General features: G+C 41.5%; 1 protein-coding gene across 1 annotated transcript in view; it reads right to left on the reverse strand.

Annotated features, from left to right (window-relative positions):
• Positions 1-217: 217 nt before the first annotated feature.
• Positions 218-18,514, reverse strand: part of tmem131l (transmembrane 131 like) — a 31,554-nt gene continuing 13,257 nt past the window's right edge. The window contains exons 5-34 of the mRNA XM_085409490.1: positions 15,606-15,729; positions 15,376-15,492; positions 13,928-14,032; positions 12,614-12,688; positions 11,270-11,423; positions 10,552-10,610; positions 10,369-10,474; positions 10,182-10,284; positions 9,850-9,994; positions 9,501-9,671; positions 9,348-9,414; positions 9,144-9,267; positions 8,957-9,026; positions 8,709-8,818; positions 8,527-8,596; positions 8,295-8,422; positions 7,844-7,986; positions 7,561-7,747; positions 7,088-7,273; positions 6,826-6,975; positions 6,180-6,717; positions 5,923-6,035; positions 5,563-5,729; positions 5,253-5,459; positions 4,944-5,022; positions 4,568-4,677; positions 4,313-4,439; positions 3,795-3,865; positions 3,510-3,643; positions 218-754 (exon numbers count right to left, since the gene is read on the reverse strand). Coding sequence (XP_085265616.1) covers positions 455-754; positions 3,510-3,643; positions 3,795-3,865; positions 4,313-4,439; positions 4,568-4,677; positions 4,944-5,022; positions 5,253-5,459; positions 5,563-5,729; positions 5,923-6,035; positions 6,180-6,717; positions 6,826-6,975; positions 7,088-7,273; positions 7,561-7,747; positions 7,844-7,986; positions 8,295-8,422; positions 8,527-8,596; positions 8,709-8,818; positions 8,957-9,026; positions 9,144-9,267; positions 9,348-9,414; positions 9,501-9,671; positions 9,850-9,994; positions 10,182-10,284; positions 10,369-10,474; positions 10,552-10,610; positions 11,270-11,423; positions 12,614-12,688; positions 13,928-14,032; positions 15,376-15,492; positions 15,606-15,729 — 4,240 coding nt within the window. The 3' untranslated portion in view covers positions 218-454. The remainder of the gene's footprint in view (positions 755-3,509; positions 3,644-3,794; positions 3,866-4,312; positions 4,440-4,567; positions 4,678-4,943; positions 5,023-5,252; positions 5,460-5,562; positions 5,730-5,922; positions 6,036-6,179; positions 6,718-6,825; positions 6,976-7,087; positions 7,274-7,560; positions 7,748-7,843; positions 7,987-8,294; positions 8,423-8,526; positions 8,597-8,708; positions 8,819-8,956; positions 9,027-9,143; positions 9,268-9,347; positions 9,415-9,500; positions 9,672-9,849; positions 9,995-10,181; positions 10,285-10,368; positions 10,475-10,551; positions 10,611-11,269; positions 11,424-12,613; positions 12,689-13,927; positions 14,033-15,375; positions 15,493-15,605; positions 15,730-18,514) is intronic.

An 18,514-nucleotide genomic window follows, 5' to 3' on the forward strand; every position in this document is an offset into this window, starting at 1 on the left:
AACCTGAGATTCTGGCGTTTTGGGCAAAATAAATTAATATTAAAAAAATCAATTCGGGATTTTAATGAATCGATATCACGTTATCCAAGCTAGAATCAATTTTAATCGATAAATTGATCATCAAAACCCACCCTTAATTGAAAGTCACAGGAAAGTAAAGATAAATAAATAAGGAAAATCAAGTAAACAAGTCAATTAAAAAACAAGACGCATGAAGTTAAAGTACAAAACTTTTTTTTTTTTTAATTTTCTATGATCAAAACTGCAAAACAGCTAGAAAAATATACAACAAATGCTTAACCTTTCACAACATATAACATCTGAAAATGGGAACATAAAAGAAAAACAATATTCACATTTTCCCCATCAATGATAAAAGAACATTCTTTTTTTATTTCCTTTTCTTGACTTATAAGTTTCCAATTATAGTTAAGCTCTGCTGTATTTACTTGTTTTAAACATCTCCACAGTAGCCGGAGTCGTTGGAGAGCTGCGAGTTGGAGCTGCGGTTGGATGAAGAGTTCCATATGTCCAAGTTCATGTGCGGGCCGAAAGGGTTGAAGCTGGAGTACTGCAGCGGTCCGCAGGCCCCCACTGGCTCCCGAGTAAAGGGGGAGTGAGGCGGGGTGATGGGGGACACCGGGGCCGATCGCTCGGGCTGGAAGTGGCTCGGGTAGGGCTCGATCTGGGGTGTCCAGATGGATCCAAACAGGCTGGACATGGGGGAGAGACTGCGGGTACCCGAGAAGTATGGCTGTGGGGGCGGAAGAGAGGAAAAACGTTGTCAGGAGGGGTCGACAGTTTCTGACCTCACCTTTCACTGCACTCTGATACCATCTGTTCCCCACAGTGACGACCTGGCTGCCGTTTGTCTCTCCTTTTCAGCAAAAACAAAATGACCTTTCCAGTTCAGCAAAGACGGCAACACTTCCCCTCATCTTTATGAGTTATGTGATAATCCTCTTCTCTTCTACACAGTCTTACAAATATACCTCAAAGAATTTGAGTAAGTTTCTCAGATCTAGCTGAAGTGTTACTGAACCAAAGTGAGTCACAGAAATGCTCAGATGTATACAATACTGTTAACATCTGTATAAACTCATTTGTCATTGATGCAGCAGATGTTTACGCACTGACACTTCAGTATATATCAATAAAGATGTGGTTTAACAACCATTAGAATCGTATCTGGATTTTTCCAAGGGTAGCTGCATAGGCAGAGGCCACCCAGTTATTTCGATCTATAAGCAGCCTGAAATATGAGTCACCACTCAGTTCAGGAAAGTGCTTTGAGGGTTACTTCTAATAGGTTTTCAAGGGGTAAAGAATTAATGTTTCCTTTTCTTTTTGTAGCCAACTCTTCCCAACCCGCTTCACAGGCCGGGCCTGACAAATAAATAGCTGTGCAGGATGCTGGATTAAAAGAAACAACAACAAAAGGCCAAAAGACTTCGTGTTAATCGTGTTGCTCATTTCTGCCACACAGACTGGACTGGTGGAAATAAACCAGCTGCTGTAGCAGCATGCCTCTTTTTCTTCTTTTAACTCTCTGGTGTCCTATCCAGGGTATTTGACTCCACACATCTATATAACAGAGCAATACCCCCGCCCTATTTTTACCCTCGGTAAAGATGTACGTGACGCAGTCTCCTGTACTCTTCTGTCTTCAAGATGAACTTCCCTTTCTCTTATCCAGCCTGTTAGCTTGCATGTGAGCCTGTCTGTTTAGACTGGTTTATGGGAAACATGTATGTTCCTCTGTAGATCACAACTATGACTAAAACTTAACAAGAACCAAAAGAAAGATGTGAACTGGGTTTTAATTTGAAAGGAGCTAAATTTGTCGTCTGTCACTGTGTGTTCTTTTATGTCAGGATTAAATCAAAGCGTCACCCCCTCCGTGTTAGTGTAGCTACACGAAACAGAGGCTACAAACAGAAGAGAAGCTGATTCTATCCTAAATACAGTAACATACTCTTTAACCCAGATTCCCTGCTTCCTTATTTCTGCACAGAGCTGATTACTTTCTGAAAATGATCAGAAGTCAGAACACAGACGTCAGAGGTGTAATTACACTGATCCAATCGACACACATCCAGCTTACATCTCGAACAGGGACATCGAACTCGTCTTACACTGTAGGCCACATGTAGTGTGAATGTCAATGGGGGAAGATGGATCTTTATCAATAGGAAAAGCTGTAAAACATCAGAAAATACAGCTAAAAGCTCAAAATCTGTGCACTTTTCTAAAGCTGTCCAGTCGGCCGGCTTGAAGTCTTTGCTGGGTCGATTCTGATCCCCACGGCTTATGTTTGACACCACTGATCTAAGGTTCGAAGTTTAAACTGGAACCGCAACTGGGTTTTATCACCCATCACACATTTATTTAAAGAGTAATCTTGACAGATGTATCAGCATCTTAACCATCTCCAGCCTATCAGAGATAAAACAGTGTGTTTGTTTATACCTACAGTGCGACGATGCCTCTGCAGTACTGTAAGGCAAACTACACCACCCAGTTGTGCTAGAAAACTTCTCTGTGTTGCTTTATGTATCCAATTTACAGAAGTGCAACTGTGTATTTGCTTTAGGGGACTGAAACCCCTCATGTGTCATCTTTACATGGTTTATTTATAGGCCTCACGGCAGGTTTAGTTGCTGCAGTTCAGTTACTGCTGTAGTTGCAGTGGCTGCTCTGGTTGCAGAAGCTGCCATACCATCTTTGCTGTGCGTTCTGTTAGTATAACACTGCGAGTCACTCCCACCCCTTATAAACATGTAATCAGAATAATGTAAATGTGAAAATATTATAGTGAGTAAACAAAAAGTAACTTTACATGGTGCAGAAAAAATGATAAATACTCTCTTTCTTTTTTAAGAAAAAACTTCCAATCTGTTCCCCTCGACTGACTGCAGCTGAAGTCATTGATTTCAGGTAATTTTACTGTCATTTGTTTGCACCACCACGATGAATCATGAAGTAGTGTTTTGACTCTGGTTATTGAAACTAAAGAAATGTATTTAGAGAACCTGTGTGCTATAAAAACAATTTTTTCCCCAGTGTATAGAAAATATATCACAAAAGGAATCATTAAGACAAACTGCTGTCATATATAACATAATGGACATAAAATAATATCTCCAAGTACAATTAGTGTGAGTAATTGAAACAGCCACTGGAAGTGGTACAAAAATACAATTACAGATAAAAACCACCGTTCTTTGAAGCAAAAGATGTAAAACCACGAATTCATAGTAACATTTGCACTTTGAAACAGAATATCTGCAAATGAACTGATTACTGCCTCTCAGCCTACCACAGGCATGATGGAAAAGAAAAGCCCTACAGTGCTGCTATTAAATTAAAAACAAAACTTTGTGGTGTAATTGGTGCATCTTTCCTTTGCCGCCCTCAGCCAGATGCTTTCTCCCTAAATTGGCACCGAGTCATGAAAACTTTAAGAACCCCCGCGTTAACCATCTGACTCGAGTATTATGAGGCGTCACCTTGCTGCCCACACAGGCTGCTGTGTCCCAGGTTGAGGGCGATTCCTGAGGCTGCTCGTCACTCCAGATGGTCTGATTGCTGTGCATGTTCTGGCCCTCCTGACTGTGAAAACCACTTGTAAAAGTTCCATTACCTGCAAAGTGATAACAAACAACAACTCAGACTTGAACCAGCAGGGACGTTTAGCCTTTGCATTATTTGTTGGTTACAGTATTATATAGCTGATCTTCTACAAAGCAATGGGAACACGTAACCGGTTCAAAGTGCTTATCATGAGCTCGTACCTATGTAGCCATTTTCCGGATAGTAGTTATAGGAACTGTTACAGTGGCTGCTGGCACTATTCCAACGTAACCTGCAGGAGAGGAGGAAACTTTTAACAGAGTCAAAGAAGCTGAAACACTAATCTACAGAAAAGCAAATACGCAGTGCAGCAGCAGAGGAAAGATATTCAAGCATGTGCTTACTCAGTTAGGGATTCTGTTTACAGAGAAGGGTGAGTAACACCAAACTTTTGAGATGAATATGCAGATTATCCACAGGTGAAAAGCCGCTTTATGCTCACATTTGTAAAGTTATTTCCATTTCTACTAAAGATTTTCAATAACTGTTAATCTGGATTATCGTTTTTAATCACTTTATGAATCTAAGAGTCTGTTACGGACACTAGATTTGTTTTAGACTCCACTAACTCCAGCCCTCTCTTTGGTGCCGTCATAAAGACCCACGCAGACAGTTCATTTACTGGAACTGAGTGAAGCACCATTAACCAAGTGTTTCCATAACATCTTCAAATACTCACCCGCGGAATGACGCGGTGGTTGGTGGTATGTAGCGCATTGCTTCGGTGGTGTTGTATCTGAACTCACTGGTGAGGGGGATGGGTGGAGCTGACCACGTATCTTCAGGCAGATACTGACCTGTCACATCTGTGAGGAGAGGACACGATAACGATTACAAAAACGGACGAGACGCACAACCGTTGTAGAAGACGAGTTTACTGCACATTTTGTCTTTTCAAAAAGTGTGCTTTTGCTATAAACGATTAAGCCTTTACCCGTGTTCTGGTCCATTCCTGCAGCAACAGCAGCAGCAAAGCTTGAGGTCAAGCTGGGCCTGGTGGACTCTTGGCTTTGGCATTGGTCTTTATGGTACAGGCTGTTCATGCTGAACAGAGGAAAGGCAAACGTTACGACTTACACTGCGTCTGAATAAACCACAAGATAACCTAAATCCAGCTCTTGGCATTACAAACTGTACAAATCCTATGAAAGCACAGTAAAAAAACACATGAATGACCACCTCTGACAAAGTCTCTGGAATACAAATTACAGACTGATAAATTAGTATTTGTTTAAGTTGGCAAACAAAAAGATTAAAAAAAGAAAAAGAAATGTTATATTGATACTAATCAGAACCAGTTCTTGTTGTACCTTTTAGTCTTATAGTTGGCATTAATGGGCTGGTAGCTGTCAACCTCTTTTGGGTACACACTGTACTGCATGGAGTCCCCTGGAAAAACAAACAAACTGACTAATGTTAAAAAGTGGCAAACTACAGTTCTCATCTATTATAAGAAGACTTTTACTGACTAGTTTCCTACATTACACGCATTCATTCAACAGCTGAGAAAGTGTGAGGCTGGCTGCAGAGACAGCACCGCTATAAACCCAAAAAAAGCAGCACTGCAACAAAACAATTTGAGTTGGGTTTCTTTTCAAGAGAAGGTAAGCGCCCCATACTTTTTCTAGATGAGGTAGTGGAGCGGTGTGTCCGGGCACTGGCGTCCTTGTCTCCCTCCATGCTGCTGGTGCTGCTACAGCTGCCCCAGCTCCCTCTGCTGGCCCTCACGCTGCCCGATGAGCTGCCTGAGTCTGAGCCTGATTCGCAGACGCTGCCCACGCGCCACTCTGGAGTACACTTCTTCCGAGTGCGAGCAGGACACACACCTGGCAGGAACAAAGCCCAGCGAAATGAGAATCGACTTTCCTCACCAAAGTAGCTTCATTTAAGGGAAGCTCGGTAATGGCCGAGTCAGTTATTTGTTCCCACCGTTCTGTTTGAGTGGGCTCTCAGCAGTCTGCACAGGCTTCAGTGCTTCTGTCTTGAAGCTGTTGGTGGAGCGGTTCCTGCTGCGGGGTCCACTGACAAAGTCCGCAGTTTTCCAAACAGGTTCCTTCTCCCTCTCTGGTGTTACTTGCATGTTGTGCTCGGGAGCGCTACAACAGTAATTGGGAGACAAATCAACAACAAAACCCCCCCCAAAACAACACATTATATATATTTATATTACTGGGTTAACTGAGTGTCTGCTTGTTTTTACATTAAACGTCAAAGATATGTCTTAAGGTATCTTTCATCACGAGCTTTAAAAACATTAAGTGTTGCTTTGGTTAAGTACGTGTGTATTACCTGGAGACATTTTCAGTCTTCCTGCGGCTCCTCTTTCCCTTATTATTCCCTGCTGCAGTGCCAGACTCTGTGCTCTGCGCTTTCTTTTTCTGTCCTTTGCAGTCGTCTCTCAGCTAGACGGGGTAAACAAACAGGGATGACAGTTGGGTTTTTTTTTTTCTATAGAAATCTCTTTGATGATAAAAGTCAAAAGAGAAATGAATTTGTTATTGTAATTAAACAGAAATGCAGCAGTCTAACAAAAACTCCTCCTTTACCTCGACTTCAGAACTGTCCCTTTTCTCAGACTCCATCTTCTCTGCATAGTGCTCAGTGTTTTCTATGGGACTGCACACTAACAGGCCCGGTCTGGGTCCTGGACCCAGTGTGACATTATCTGGGAAACCAGCAGGTATTTCCATGGGAAACATAACCGCTGCTGGCATTGTATCTTCTACGACTTCTTTAAAGTCTGGGGCTGTCATCTTCTCCATCTCATTGATGAAAGCTGGCTCGTTGTTGTTGTTGCAGACGTCGGTGTCGGGAGTGAGGGGAGGGTCTGGTCTCAGGTCTTCCAGCTCTTCGTCCACTGTCACAGCACCAGCTGATGCTGTGGATGAGCTGGGTTTATATTTGGAGTAATAGAGTGAAACCTTGCATTTCTTCTGTTGTTGGGAGGGTGTGGTTGAGGAGCCCTTCTTTGAGGACTGAGGTCGAGGGGCGAGGCTGTTGGCTAAGGCTGGAGACCCGCGGCCTTTACCTTTGTCGGATGTGTGGCAGGTGTCCACGTAGGTCTTACAACTGCCTTTTGTTTTACTGCACAGACAGACATTTGACTATTTAGAGTGTTTTAACACCAAAACGTTTTCCTGCTATGTTTACGATTGGTCTACATAAATAAATGAGGAAGACAAATCTACATACTGTACTCCATTAGGTGTGATATTATTGACTGAACCATTTTCCCGGGACAAGACAGAGTTGTGGTTGCTCCTGCTGCTCGGTGCAGAGAACTCATGCAGGATAAACTGTGCTTGATAAAAGGCCATCAGGCACACACCAAACAAGGAGAAACTGCAACAAAAACAGAGATCCGAAAAAATTTACAAGTTAATCAAAAACTAAACCCCAATCAATAAATGTTCCCCGATGCATCCGCTTCTCCTCACAAATTACTGTTACTGACCATGTGAAGATGAGGGTGACCACCCAGAAAGTTTCCTCCCAGCTGGGGCCAGGAACCACCTGGGCACAGAGGGGCAACATGTGATGGGGAAGCGTCACGTTGAGGGTAAAAGGGAAAGAAGTGCCACGTGATGTCACAAGGGTGAGGTCCCGAATGACCCAGGATGAGGTGAAGTCTGGGGTAAACCTGAAGACGCGGACAGGTAGAGGCAGAGAGAGAAACAAACGGCAAAATGATTAAAAAAAGAGCCAAAATGATGAGATTTTTAAAAAAGGAGAGGAAGACATATTCAGGACATATTGTGCAAGAATATAAAAAAGGAAGAGAAATAGCAAAAAATAAATACATAACAAGAGAAGTAGGATATTGGGCAACTAATATATTGCGCAACCAGCAAAGTAAACCACATTATGAAACCCAAAAAGTTAAATGAGGGGAAGTCATGAAGGAAAGGGGTGTGAAATTCCACTTACGCTATGGTGAGCTCAGAGGAGCTGTTGTGATCGAGGCTGAAGGAATGACACTGCAGCACCTCGAAGCCAAATCCCTGACACTTGTAACCATTTATATTCATTGACATGACCGTCAGGGGAAGCTCGCCGGCATTCTCCACCTTGAAGCTCTTTCTGATGGCAAAAAGGGGCTTATTGCTGCGCAGACCTGTAAGCGTCAGAAATAATGCCCATTAGCCTGATTTTGATCGTACGTTAGCTTAAAATTTACATCAATATGACAGCTGATAAACTTCACTCTCACCATCACGACACTCCATTAGCGTTGACTGAGGAACATTAAAGCGTAAAGAGGCCCCAGGACCAGGCAGTTTCCCCCCGACTGTTAGCAGCTCTTTAGCCCCGTGGCCCTGCACCATCACTATGTCAAACACCGTCAGGTTGTTCCTGAAAAAAAAAAAAGAAAGAAAGAAAAAAAGATTAAAAACACACAAACTCAGACGTCGAAACTTAAAATAGGAAATCAAGAGATACTTAAATCATGCCACATTTAGTCTTCAGTGTTATAAACAGACAACTTACCGACTTTTTAAAAACTGGCTACAAAACACGTTCCACTACACTTTTGTACCAAACCGGGTACCACAAAAATGGCGGAAAACGGATTTGTGAAATGTCTATGGAACACAAAAAACTCAGCACATATGCACCCAGAAAACACAATCAAATCCATTAACACTATTATCAATGAATACCTGATGATAAGAATGGTGGTGGTGGGTTTGTGTTCAGAGGGAGTAAAAACCACAGCAACCTCTCTGGACTCCCAGGGCTGCAGCAGCAGACGTAAGACTCCGGTTTTTTCTTCCATATTCTTACCCACCTGTACAGATGCACACAGGAGGGAAGAAACGGAAAGGATTAGTCAAAGAAAGGAACATGAGACAGTGGCACAGCTTTATTTTGAGGAGTTTTTCCGAGGCTTACCTTGGAGGAAGAAGCCAACAGAGAGAACTCTGTTGTGCTGATGTTAACAGAGAGAGGGCTGATATTAAACCTGCCAATCCAAACAAAGAAAACACCTTCAGAAGTGGAGTAGAAGGAGGTGCTGCGGCATCAAAACTCCAAACAGCCGTGTACTAAACTGCAACAATAACTTGACAATGTACCATTTGGTTAGAAGGTCCAGAGCCTCCAGGGGAGCAGGGTACAGAGAGAGGGCCCGAATCTCTACAGAAACCACTGAAGACGAAGGGTTCTTCAGCATGAACGTCTTAACCTGGAACAAAAAAAAATTTTCCTTTATAAGACAAATGCTTGTTAAGAATAAATGTTTCCTAAATTTAAAAAAAAAATCTTAAAATGTACAACTAATAAAAAATAAATGCTGTATTTTCATTAAACAAACATAACCGACCTTGCTCTCATTGACAGGAGTAGCACCAAAGTCCAGAAGAGACGATGCCTCCACTGGGAGTCTCGGCCACCTGACAAGACGAACATATTTACATGAATAATTATGCTAATGCTGACCGCTGATGGAATATAAAAGCACACAGCGCAGGAGTGTGTGTTTCTGTGTGTGCGTTAAATTCAAGAATAACCTGCAAGGCAGCTTGTCTTTGTGGCTCTGCCATCGAGAGCAGAGTTCAGCTGCTAGTTTGCTGTCCACAGCCCAAGACGAGTGGGAAAAATCTGGAAGAAGAGAGCGTTGCCACTCTGAGCGACCTAATAAAACACACCAGAAAATAACTTGGATTATAACATCTTCCATCACAGGAAGAAAGAAAGAAAGAGAGAAGTTTTACCTGTTTCAGATAGTCTAAGAGGACAAGGACGTCCACACTCTCTTTCCGCCTCAAACACCACCTCTCCCTGATGGCAAACATACAACTTTTAATTTCTACACAAATGCCCGACCCAAACACACTACCTACTCACCACTGAAACTGCTATTTTACCTTGGAAGGATTAGGATAGAAGTACAGTGGAACTTGCAGTGCTGTGCCCAGGCTGGTATTCAGACTCAGGGTGGAGACCTGGTTAACAGGCAGGGCCCTGCTGAGCAGCTGGAGGGACAGGACGTGCCAGCAGCCCTGAGGAACTGTCAGTGGAGTGTTGAAGTGCATCACCTGACAGACAGGGGGCAGCAGAGATAATCTGTTAAATCTTCCACTTTGTTTAGAATCCATATGATGAATGAATAACTTGTTACAGGTCAAAATCTATGGTCAAAACCTGGCGCAAATTTGATCATCGTGTGATAAAAACTGCGTCCTATCATCACATGTTGCAGTAGTGCATGTCTACCTTCATTACCCCCTGCAGCTTCTCTGAGAGGCTTGCATTCAACACAATGAGAGGCACAGGGAAGGGGTTGCTGAGCCACAAGTCCACCTGGTTAGCAGCTCTTTGTTTCATCTGGAACAGGCTGAACAAATCCCCAACAGGCCATCTGAAGAAAGAAATAAAAACATTAGTATAGAAATGACCCCAGAAGGAAAATATAGATGATATACATTGATATACTTGTCTGTGTTTATTAGTACCTTAAAAACACTTAAATGAACTATTTCTGGGGCTACGTTGTTTCAGATCAGATATACGTTTATTGTGATGATTACAAAATTCCTCCATGTTACCTGTGTGGAACATGTAGTCCAGGGAAGCTGTAGGCTGTCCTGTTTCCCATAATTTTCAAACTGATATGACTTATACATTTCTGGTCGAGGCCAGGCAATGAGCCTGATAGAAAATACAAATACAATTTCACTCAGAAGAATCGGTACGGGCTTAGAGCAAACTATTGCAACTTAAATAAGTAGTCACCTCTGCAGGCCAGTGTAGCCACTTCAGTGAAGTTTTTTGCTTCTGGTGTCAAAAGAACCTGATTAAAGTCCAAGCTAGCCTCTACTTTTGATAGCACCTGCATGTCCTGGAGACATAAAACAACGTTTTAGAGCTGCAATAATTCTACTCGCTGACTGTTGTACAACAAGGCAGAACTCTCACCTTTATATAGAGCTTCTTCCCTCCAGAATTTAACATATAAACTCTTATTTTTGATTCCCCTGTTGGAAGAAGCAAAGAGGAATGAGAATAATGTATACAAATGTGATTCATGTGTAATACAACAGAATGAGGATGACAGCTCAAACAAAGCGACATCAGAAAACAGGTAAGTACAATAAAATACTTCAGAAAGCAGTTCTGAAAAACAATAATGGTTCAAACTAATCACGGGAACTGTACACTGATGCTGTGTACACAACTGTGGCCAAAATAATTTGAACCTTCGCCCCTGATTTGGTGCAAAAACCAGAGAAAGAAAACAAAATCAGGACTGCTGTCATATTTCCCATGCCTCTCATTAGACAGTTCTTTCAAAACTGCAAAATAATCAAAGTCTTTTAATTGTATTCCTTCTCTAGTTAAACTAATACGTTTAAAAAAATGGAAGCGACTCCACAGGAAATATAGAAGCTCTGTTATGGTTAAATCTGTTAAAAAGTAAACATTATTTTGCTTTGATAGAGCTCCATCACACAAACATTCAATGATGTAATTCATGTGTAGGCTGAAATAAATAAATAAAATACCAGTGCATGTTTCTCTTTTCATACTGAAATACTGTTTTATGAACGACAGTCAGAGTCAGGTCGTGCAGCGTGGCACGCTTGCGGTGTGAATTGCCTTCAGGGCATGAATCAGAAAGGTCGCAGACACCCACCGGATGCATCCTGTTCAGCAGCAGGGGCCACCAGTAGGACCAAAATGTGCTCAATGACATAGGGCTTGAGCTTGTCCAGGTCAGCAGGCTGGTCACCACGCGCCGACAGATTAATCTGCAGACTGAGACGCTCCTCGCTTTGGAGGCAGGACCCCTGGGACAGAACAGGAAAAGCATACAGTCATGCACCAAACACAAGGACAAAATAAGGAGCACATGAACAATGACGAGTAATCTGAGAATTTAAAACAAAATCCAACAAGCGGGAACAGAGACTAAATACATACCCTGACTTAGATGCCCACTTTTGCCAGTCTGTTAACTGCTACCACCCTCCCTGTTACTAACACCCTCTTAAAGTTGACAGATCAGTAGTGGGATAGTGCAAATCTCACTACAAACCAGGGATCGTCTCAGTGGGTGAATCACCACTTGACGAACTGCAGACAGATACTATGGCTTGGTGCCACTGGGGGATCAAGACCTGCAAAAGCAAAACTAATCCCGAGAAACCAAGACTGCTGGTAACTTCTGTTGGGCTCATTTGATCTGTACGCAGCCGCGACTCCGACCCAAAGCCCATTTTGTTCAAGTAGACTTGAAAAAGAACTGAGCAGCAGGTGTCGGTCCTGGATACGAGCCAAAAGTTACGGCCGGGGCACTCACGCCACAGCACACGAGAAAGATTTCAGTTTGTATTAATATGACAGCGTAGTTGTCTGTGTCTGCAGCCGTCTTCTCTCACTTCATGTGCACTTCTTCGATTATAAGGTCTCTTGAGAAAGCAATTAAAAGCCTGGCAAGAGATCTCCCTCTCCTCAGGGCTTCTGTAGAAAACAGAAGGCGCTCAGATGACGAGCCCGGCTGTCTGTTGGACGTTTAAGACTGGAAGGCCTTCTGCTCAAGAGGACTGAAGCTCAGCTCCGATTTTGCTAAGTAGGGGTGAACTAAAAATGGTGCAAGATCACACATCGTAAAAAAATCAAGTACGCGGCTAACTGCCTTTCTATTTATGTCTCCTTATTTCCACAAAGTTTGCCCTAAGCTTCTTCTCATAGCATCGTGCTTTTCTTTTGATATTTTCAAATGCTTGCAGTAACTGCAAATCAAGAATATCTAGGATTTTAAAATCAACAACAGTGCTTGAGAGAAGCTGCTGAATTTTCAGGTGTGTTTAAAACCATTCTGAGCTGGAGTAATGTGCCAAGATCTTCCCAGAACCTCTAAATTCAGAGGTCTAAAATCCAGGCACGCGAATCCCTGTACTTGTAAAACATGATTCTCCAGAGCAGCGTGTCAGCTGAAAAGGCTCGACAACTACTGAAACAGATGGAGACAAATTACCTGTGGACTGTTCCAACTCTTCGGTAAGCTGCACTCCAGGAGTAGACCCAGTATAGTGATGTTGGAGGCATCTTCCTGCAAGAGCAACAGCAATGGTCACAGGTTAAACAGCCTTTTTCTTTTACTTGCTGTAAAAGCATTTGCATTGCAGTACTGTAATCCCAACAGGTGCACAACAGGATACAAAGTTTAGAGCAGCTTTCTTGAAGTTGTACTTTAACATATCAGAGTGCAACAATTTGGTGTATAAAGACCACACTTTTTCAAGGTAAATAAACAAACAATGACCAATCCACTTTGTTTACACTGATTTGAGAGCCGCTGATCTGGGAAAGGTGTGACAAAAGAACATCAAGTAAAAGTAAGCATACATGCATGTACCTAATTACAGATTTGAGCTGAACTTCAAGCAACAGAACAGAACAAAACTGAAAGTCCTGGCACTGAAGTGCTTAAGCAATTATGTGTAAAGTGGGAATGAGCTCAGATGGGGAAGTCACTACAAAGTTGCAAGACAGAGTGAAAAACACTATTTCAACCTCATATGCACATAACATGGAATAAGAACCTAAACGGCACTAAAAAGACTTAAACATCGGCTACAACATGAAGCATAACACCACAAAGAAAAAAAATATTGCAAAAAAAATTGTAAAGTTGGTGCAAATGTTACAATTTGTGTGCGATAAGAAGAAAAAGAAATACACATATACATGAACACTGTGGGGGAGAGATAGAAAGAAAAAAATCGTGCATGCAGCTTTGGCAGCCGTTTGTGTGACTGAGTGAACACAAGTCTCTGCACTTCGCTCAGCTGACATTTTGCAACTGCCACCCCACTTCCTGTTGTGGAGGCGGACACGCCTTTCAGATGCCTCTTACACACAGACAAAGACAGACACACACTTTCACTGCCTCAGCTTGTTTCAAAAACTATACAGAAGTTGTTCATTGGTTTTCGGTTTTGCGTCGCTGTGAAGCGTGTACGAATGAATGCTTCTGTGTGGCTAATTTGATTTGAAAGCAAGTGTCTGTTACATTGGAAGCAAACATTAACATTTTTAATTAAAAATGTTAAAAAAGAAGCTTTTTTTTTTTCTATCAAGTTCTGTGCTGACGCCAAACACATTCATAATTTAATAAGACCTAGCTCATGCCAGTGTGCATAACAAAGCTCCTGTTTGTATCTTTGCAGCCAATTTTGTTTATCAGCGTTGGCAGGAAAGTGGAAAATCAGCTGTTTCCAATGATGAGCTCTTATTCAATACTCTGTGTGTCCTCCACAGAAAAACACAGAGACATTCAAGAAAGTACCTGAGTTTGGGTCAGCTTAATGCTCTGGATGTGAGGGAATATTAGCACACTATCCTTTCTTTGGACAGATTTTAATGATCCCTGGTCTTCTCCCACACCAAATACCTGAAAAACAAGCAGTTAACATTTATACTAAGAAACATCGTCAGCAAGTACACAAACAAGTGTCATCAACACATACGAGTGTTTGGGATGATTTATTCCAGTCTGAATGCACATGGAAGAACTCAAAAACAATAAAGGCAAACTGGTTGAATATAGCTCCACTATATGTTTAAACTATGAAGAAAATTATGCAAAACTATCAAGTGCAAACATTACTGTATTAAAGACAGTGGCCTGTTATTGGCTCATGTTTACTTCGTTGTTGTGGCACTGTACCGATTGCAAACTTTAATTTCACATAGAAGTTTCTATGGTATCTTTTTTAAAATCACAGGTGTGATGGCTTGATCCTGATTATATCCTGAAATAAAGTCAAACTCTTATAATGCTGCTGTGATAATAACAGCAGCCTGTGAACACCCTTACTCCCAAAGCCACTCCTTAATAATAATCAAACCAGGAAACTGAGTTTTGTTGGTAATAAATAAATGCCAGAGGAGTTGCCAAGATGGCTGTTGAGTGTCGAGACTTGCCTATGACAACCGTCATTACACAGACTTAAGACTTTTGGATTTCTGTGGGCAGTCTCTGCATGCTTTGGTTTCAGTGTAGAGCCCAATTATGTCTGACATCCAACTTACAACTTAACTGATCCTGCTTCAAATACAGCAAGCATTGCAAGTGACACAATTTTCAGTTAAGCCGAGCCTTGAAAGGCAAACATCTCTGACAAAGCTAACCAAAGGCTACAGTATTTAAGCAAGCTGAGGTTAGATAAACCCTAAAGTGGTCTCACAACCAGACTTTATTTTTCTTCTCCCTGTAGCAATCTACTTTAACTCGAGCTTGCAGAGCTGCAGTAAAATGCAAAAACATTTTCAGTGAAATAATTAAAGCCTCAAATACACGCAAAAAAAAAAAATTTATGAAACCGCGTGCTTTCTACCTCGAGGTAACAGCGGAGCCCTGAATAAATAAACGCTTTCTCCTACCAGCATTATTTCTCTTTATTTCTTTAGTCTCAGCCATGCTTTGCAAACAATTTTTGAATTAAACATAATTTGCATGCTCAACTTTCTAATGGCACAAAGATCAGCGTTTTGACTTGCGTGTGAGCGTGTGCACGTGGGACGAAGCAAGCATGAAACCAGCAGTCTGGTCAGCTTCTATTTTGGATAACACTTTCTTAGAGAATAACAAAAGCTGACATGACCGAGACTGTTTGTAAGCTCATACAAGGACACATACTGCGATAAAACAATAGCATGCAAACAGTAAGCAAATGCTTATCCCCTTATCTGGAGACACGAAGTGAGGGTAAAAAAAACACGTCTGCAACTCACCTGGTATGACAGCAGCCCATGGGCCGATGTGTTTATAAATAATGTGTTTTCTATATTGCCCTCCTCAGACGGGAGGAAAATTAGTTTAAAAGATGCCTTCCCCCTAGGAGGGATCACCTGGGTACAGAGAAAACACAAAGCAATAAGTTATTTGAACAAGATACACATTTTACTTCAATTGCAATTATTTCTAAGCATCACTAGTTGTTAAGAATCTTCTATGGACTTACTCTTCTGTGAAAGGAAGGTATGTAAAAATGCCTGCTGGATGTAAACATTGACAGCAGTGTGACAGGAACTTCCTGACTGGGGTTGTGTATATATATGGTTTCAGCTCTTGGCAGCCCCAGCGGCCTGTAAAGACACACATGAGAACGTTAGGATTCCCCAGTGAGTTACAGGAGTGCCATGGCTAGCTGAATAAATGGAGGTACACATCATTATAGTTCACTACATACACATCTATAAGAATATTCACACATGCCTGCATACCTTAGATCCCCCTGCTGCTCCCTGAGAAAGTGGGGTGTGCACGAACGTTTATTTAAAAATGCATAGTTTTGAAAGCGTACCCTGGGAGATTCTTTACATGCTGTTTAATTATGTAAACCACATTTCTCTATCCCAAATAATAACAGGTTTAAAGCTATAATATGAAGCTGAGCAAGACCAGTGGAGCTGAGCAAAGACGGTCACACTCAAGCCTTTGCACTTATATGAAAGTTAATCCTTTGTCCACTGTTAAGTCTATGTTTACAAATTCTTCCATAATAATTTAGATAAGCCTCATAGTTCTGATCCTCTGCAGTAGATCAGTAGCATTTTGCATTCTGTCAATACAGGGAAGCTGTAAGAGGAAACTCAAACGATTTGCATGGAAAAGATGAGTAACATGTATGAGCTCTTTTATTGTATCCAAACAAGCTGCCACTGTGAGAATTAAAACCACATACATACACAAATAAGCAAATAAGGAAGGCTATGAAAAGCTGGCTGTTATATCAAACAAACTCTCCCAGTCTGGCCACTTTTAATCTATTACAGTCACATGACGCTTCCTAGGGTTTTGTGTTAGGTGAATGCCTCCTACCCTGCCCTTCGCACAAGCACTTTAGGGGCCTTCAGAGTTACACACATCTGTATAACACCTTCTGTCATGAAGGATGTTAATGTTATTTTACCTGTGTATAACTGAAGTGGGACAACTTAAAAGCTGACAGTCTCACAGGTAAAGAGAGCTAGGTCCCAATACTAGGCAGATCAATACTCACATGACTTTTTTTTTCTCATTTAAAAAAAGAAAAAAGGGGGGTGGGGCTTTTGAGAACATGTTTCACATAATGTTCAGCCTGTTGGGCCAGCAAGCATTTGTTTAACACACATTACAATGTGATAATATGATAAGGACAAAAAGTTTCACAGTGCATCTCTTTCCTTCATTAACTTCACTTGACAGCGGTTTTATTCTTTGATATGTGGTAGCAGAAATCATTGAGCAAACAGCACTTGACCCCACTCTGCTCCAAGTACTACTGTTTTTGTTTTTCCTCCACAGTCTTTCCATTTGATCAGAGCAGTGCAGCTGTGCATGTACAGATCAAGTTAAGAGCAGCTTAAACAGTTTGTAATATAACCCATTTGCACTGACAACATATAGTGACGTACAGTCATTCTCAGCAGAGAACAAAGTCACGCTCCCGTTTTGTGAACTGTAATCTGAGCCTTTCTATTAAATGTTTGGTAGCCGGACCAGCTGCATGTGCGGGTAAGTGCATTTGAACCCATCCCTTTAAAGCTGTTTGCAAAGTGCAGTCTCAGTGTAGTAGGATTTACTGATATTTTGCCACTCGTTTCATCTTGTGTGTCTCTTCTGCTCAACATCGCAGGTAGAACAAAGTATACAACGACTTCTTCCTTCTCTGCGGGGGAAGCTCAGGAACACAGGAGTCTTATTTTTACTGGTTTAAAATTAGAAGTGCAAGTTATGCACTGACATAAAGTGAATTACTACACAAGACTTATTTTAAATTGAGTAAAAGTAAAGAGTAAGATATGAGTCTGTTACTCAGCTCATACTTGTCTACACATCTGAATGGCAAATTGAATAAGTGGGGTATTTAAGTCGCTTTAGCCTCTGTACAGCTGCTGCTGCCACCTCTGCAAGCTCGTTTGAACTCCACCTCCAACCCAGCTCCTCCTTTCCATGCTGGGTTTGAAATAATCCACGTCATGTCTGCTGCTCTCTTCTGTATATGCATGAGTATGAATGCTCCTGTCTCACAACAAATGAATGCAGAGAGAAAAGCTATTTTACTCGCCTGTAGTTGTCTTGAGTGAAATGCACACAAACAGAGGCACCTCAGCTCTGAACAATTATGAAAAGGTTTCATTTAGAGATCTATATAAAGAACTACACAATATGGCATTACAGTATATAATTTGAGACAATTTTAAAAACGGGCTGGGGGGAAAAAAAAAAGACACTTTGCAGCAGAAAATCATGAAACTCTTCATATTACCAGACTCTTCATTTGAGACAAGCCTCAACTGAAGCATCTTTTGCTTCCTGTTTGTCAGTCAGAGCGACTTTACTTTCATTTTAGGCAAATGAACTGCATGTACAGCAGAATTTAAATCAAGCGAGACTGTGGTCAAATTCAATCGTTTCTACTTTTTCTTCCAACAATCAGCCTGATCAAACATGTATGGATTACATGTAATGCCAAATTTTCACCAAGAGGCACAAAAATACTCTTGATATTGGCAAACATGATCTTCTTAACCGCATCAAAATGCCATGCTCTAATAATATTGTTTGGAATGCCAAACTAGGCGCTCCAGCATGCTTAAGATAAAACACAGTGCTTGGTGCGGTTTGCATCACTTGCAGTTCCCCTGCTCAAATGTACTTTGTTGTTCTTATGAACAAGTTCATTTTTGTTCTCTTTGGCCACATATATCAACCGATTTGAGTCGGTGTTACTGTTAGAACCACAACGTTATCCCACAACTCATGTATAAAAAGGAAACCACAAAATGGTGAGTGGATGGGGAGTCTTATAGTACTATTTTAAAATTAATTGTAACTCCCAGAAGCAATTTCATTCTAGTGTCCAAATATGTATCTAATACTGGGATA

The sequence above is a fragment of the Rhamphochromis longiceps genome, linkage group LG6 (genome assembly GCF_057381845.1).
Source record: "Rhamphochromis longiceps isolate RC_006_pf linkage group LG6, R_longiceps_female_GT1.1, whole genome shotgun sequence".
Lineage (NCBI taxonomy): Eukaryota > Metazoa > Chordata > Actinopteri > Cichliformes > Cichlidae > Rhamphochromis > Rhamphochromis longiceps.